The following is a 3,875-nucleotide window of genomic DNA, read 5'->3' as shown; positions in this document are numbered from 1 at the left end:
CTGCAAAGGAAGTTCGTTAAAAATAAATCTGATTTGGTAAAGTCAATAAATAGCGAAACTGGTTCGTTTGTACACGTGAACTAGTTCATTTGGCATGGTCTCAAATTCTTTATTTTCTCCATTAATTGTTAAGTGATTCAAATGAACTGCTAAGTTCTAAATCTGCACTTAGTTCAATTGAACTAGTTCTTATGATATTTTCCAACATTTTTTTTAGATTTTGCTAAAGTATAAAAATTGCTTTAAGTGTATAAAGTTTTAGTCATTATGAACTGGTTCACAGGAACTATGAATCAGTTTCGTTTGATGGATAATAATCACATGGAACCAGTATATGACTTATTGAACTAGGTCAATACACTAGTTCATTTGTGCAAACATCTTTTGTATATGACGGGGAAACTGCTATGGTAAGTTCTTGGTGAACTAGTTCACTCATGGAATCAGTTGAACTTACCGCTTGTCGCGCTGTCGCTCGGCCGCATCGACTCGCAAGAAGTTGAGTATTGAAGCCTCCTGCGGATTGAGGCCCAGGAACTGCTCATTTGGTATGCGCTCCGCATTGATCAGCGAAGTCAGCGAGCTGAGCGAGCTAATGCCGCTGCCGCCCACGCCGCTGTTGGCAGTGCCAGCTGCGCCAGCTCCTGGACTGGAATTGCAGCCAGCTGCAGCGGCCGCCGCAGCTGCTGCTGCCGAGGAGGAGCCAGCCGCAGCGCTGGCCATTGGCAGTGAGACGTGCGCCAGATGCGGAGGCAGTTGCTGAGATTGCGACTGCGACTGCGACTGCGACTGCTGCTGCTGCTGTTGATGATGATGGTGTTGTTGCTGTTGTTGTTGCTGTTGCTGTTGCTGTTGATGGTGATGATGGTGTTGCTGATGATGATAGGAGGGATCCGTTTCCAAGTGGTGTGCGCTGTTCAACAGGCGTGACTGCAAGGCAAGAACAAGTTCAAATTATGGACATATACTCGGAATATAGAGGACTACAATAGTTTATTGGAATGATCTATATAGCAAGGCCAATATTGGGCCAAATATTCCTTTAAGTTATAGGCGTCGGGGTCTCGTGAAAGATGGGAAATTTTATGATAGATGCATGTTAGCGGCAGCTGCTGGGGGTAAGCCCAGGGGCAAAGGGAATCCTCCACATTTCCGATGTCATCAAGTTCGATTCGATCAATTTGAGCTACTGCAGCCGCGCATGGCCGGGTAAATTGCTGTAATCGCACCACTTACCCGCTTGTTTGTACTATGTATGCCGTCCGAGCTGCTGATGTTCGGCTCCGTGGCGCTCGTGGAGGCCGAAGCCGATGAGTTGTTGTCATTGTAGAGCATCGTAATGCCCGCCGAATCGATGGTGTTGTCCTGCTCGTGCTCCTCGCTGGTGGCCTCTTGCTGATGGCCGGGATCGTCGCCCTCGCGCTTCACATTGATGCGCAGATCCTCGCCTTCGTCGGCCAGCATCGGCTCCTGCGAGCTGGTGACCACATCCTGGTCCAGCTGGGCCGATGTGGCTGCTGCTGCGGCTGCGGCTGCTGCCGCTGCTGCTGTGCCGCTAATCATGCGTGCCACGCCCACGCCCACACCGACACCAACACCCACACCGATGGACTTCTTGCCGTGCAGACGCTCGAGCGCATGGTTGAGCCGATGCTTCTTGAAGCTCTTCAGATAGCGGAACTGCATCCCGCAGACGTCGCAGGTGAAGAGCTTGTCCGCGGGCAGGCGGGCGCGATGATTCTGCTCCTTGTGCTTGGCATAGGCGCTGCGATAGCGATACGACTGCCCGCACTGCTCGCATATGAAGGGCTTCTCCTCGCCCGGCCCAATGTGCGGATGCTGCAGTGCCGCATGCTGCTCCAGCAGCCAGACGTTCGGGAAGTGCGCGTTGCAGACGACGCAGCGCGTCTCCTCCTCGATGGGCTCGCTGAACAGCGAGGAGCACGTGTCCGACGGACTCTTCAGCATCTGGCTCAGCTGCTGGTGCTGGGCGAGCAGTGCGCCGCTCGGCGGCGGCGTCGATGAGGTAGACGACGAGGAGCTCTTCTCCTTGCAGCTGCTCGAGGTGTCCGTGCAGCTGACGGGCGTGCCCGCCCCCGACAGCAGCAGCTGCGTGTATTGGCGCAGCCCGGTGGCGTCCACAATGACGCCAGCTCCACTTCCAGCTCCAACTACCCCAGTGCTGGGCGTGCTGCTGTTAGCGGTGCGACGTCGGTGCTGCTGTTGCTGGTGTTGGTGTTGGTGCTGCTGGGCCAGCAGCTGCTCCAGGGACTCCTTGTATAGCAGTGCGCTGCTGTTGGGCGTCACGACGCTGCGCTCGCTGCCCAGCTCGACAATGGTGACGTCATCGTTGCCCTCCGACTGGGCCTCCAGCTGCGATTCCACTGAGATGGCCGTCGATGAGGTGGCCATCTGCTTGGGCGAGGGCGTGCCCGCCGATTTACCGCCCTTCGAGGGCTGAAAATAGCCAGTGGGCGTGGCATAGCGCATATTGAAGGCGACATGAGGCGGCGGCGGCGTTGGCTGTGATTGCTGCTGTTGCTGTTGCTGAGACGGTTGCTGTTGCTGTTGTTGTTGTTGTTGTTGCTGTTGTTGTTGTTGTGTGGCTTGTTGCTGCTGTTGCTGTTGTTGTTGTTTGTACTGTGGATCGCTGGAACGGCTCGTTGTGGACTGCGTCTGCTTGGCCGCGTAACTGGCCGCAGTTGGCTGATAGTCCTTGGTAAGCAGATCGCTTAACGTGGTAAAACGGTGGGGAAAGTCCTTTGGCGCGCTGAGCAGGCCGCGAGTGCTGCACAAAAAAGGCCAAAGGCAACGAATTGAATGTGCTCGAGATGGAATGGAAGTGAGTGGGGGGACTTACCGCAACGCCTCCTCGGCCAGCCAGGTCTGATGGTGCAGCAGGTTCAGTATTCTGGACGGATCAATGTCGAACAGGCTCAGCCCGAGCGGCGAAAAGGGAAACGCAAACGGCGTCGGACAGCGACTGGCGGCCATCGCGCTCATCGGGGAGCCAAAGTTGCGCAGCAGCTGTCAGGGGAAGAGGATAGATCAGATCAACGCGCACTATATACGTACATATGTATGTATGTAGTATATGCATATCTATGGTCAACTATTAATGCTGCTTGTCGGTAGGTTGGGGGGCTCGTTGGGGTCGGGGGGCCAGACAATCGCTGCTAGATTGCCAGCATGTGGCATGTGGCATGTGGCATGTGGAGTGTGTGAGTGCATTAGGTTCAAGACAGAGACACAATCGAGATATGCATACATGGTTAGATATAGGGAGAGCGGGGCGAGTGGGGGGAGCATGCAGTGCGGGTTTTATGTACATAGCCTACACTCTCCAGCAAGAGTCGTCTCTACGCAAGCCAAACAGCACAACTAAGCATAATTATGTGGAAATAGTGACTAAGACTACCTTAGTTGCCCTTACTAATTGTTGAGTCAGTCGTCGCGAAGTACTTACGTATGCGTTGCCAGCGTTTCAGGGCCTAGTTATAATTATTAGAAATGCAATACAAAGTGTAAATATACACTGTCATACAAACAAAAGATGCGACGATCATCACCAATCGACAAGTGGAAAGAAATAGTAGAAATATGCAATATATGCAAAGACATGAGTTATTGAAATTGCCAGTGTTGCGATTTAAATAAAAGTGTTTGAGAATTTTGAGTTGATGCCAAATGAAATTTAAAGGTTTAATTACCGATTAATTACTCACAAAATAGTGTTTAATTTCTTAAGAATTTGTAATGACTCGTATTTCTATATACGAATAAAAGTACTTACTTTGAAGTAATTAGTCATTTACTTATTGTAACTTATAATTCCTCGAGTAATTAGTATTTCGATTTGAGTAATTTCAGATACT

The 3,875-nt window shown here is 51.5% G+C and overlaps 1 protein-coding gene across 21 annotated transcripts in view; it reads right to left on the bottom strand.

The window, feature by feature from the left end:
- The window catches only part of mamo (maternal gene required for meiosis), a 198,562-nt gene that overhangs the window by 11,498 nt on the left and 183,189 nt on the right, over nucleotides 1-3,875 (bottom strand). For all 21 annotated transcript variants that reach the window (XR_016270985.1, XM_089473909.1, XM_089473907.1 and 18 more), the window contains 3 exons: nucleotides 2,861-3,027; nucleotides 1,237-2,788; nucleotides 458-930 (listed from right to left, as the gene is read on the bottom strand). Coding sequence is in view for 20 of the 21 variants with exons in the window: in XM_089473909.1 (XP_089330035.1) it covers nucleotides 458-930; nucleotides 1,237-2,788; nucleotides 2,861-3,027 (2,192 nt within the window). In the remaining variant the exon portion in view is untranslated. The remainder of the gene's footprint in view (nucleotides 1-457; nucleotides 931-1,236; nucleotides 2,789-2,860; nucleotides 3,028-3,875) is intronic.

The sequence above is a fragment of the Drosophila arizonae genome, chromosome X (assembly GCF_054131065.1).
Source record: "Drosophila arizonae isolate 15081-1271.41 chromosome X, UAZ_ARI_1.0, whole genome shotgun sequence".
Classification (NCBI taxonomy): Eukaryota; Metazoa; Arthropoda; class Insecta; order Diptera; family Drosophilidae; genus Drosophila; species Drosophila arizonae.
The sequence above is the reverse complement of the archived record's forward strand: the minus strand, read 5'-3'. Positions and strand labels throughout refer to the sequence as shown.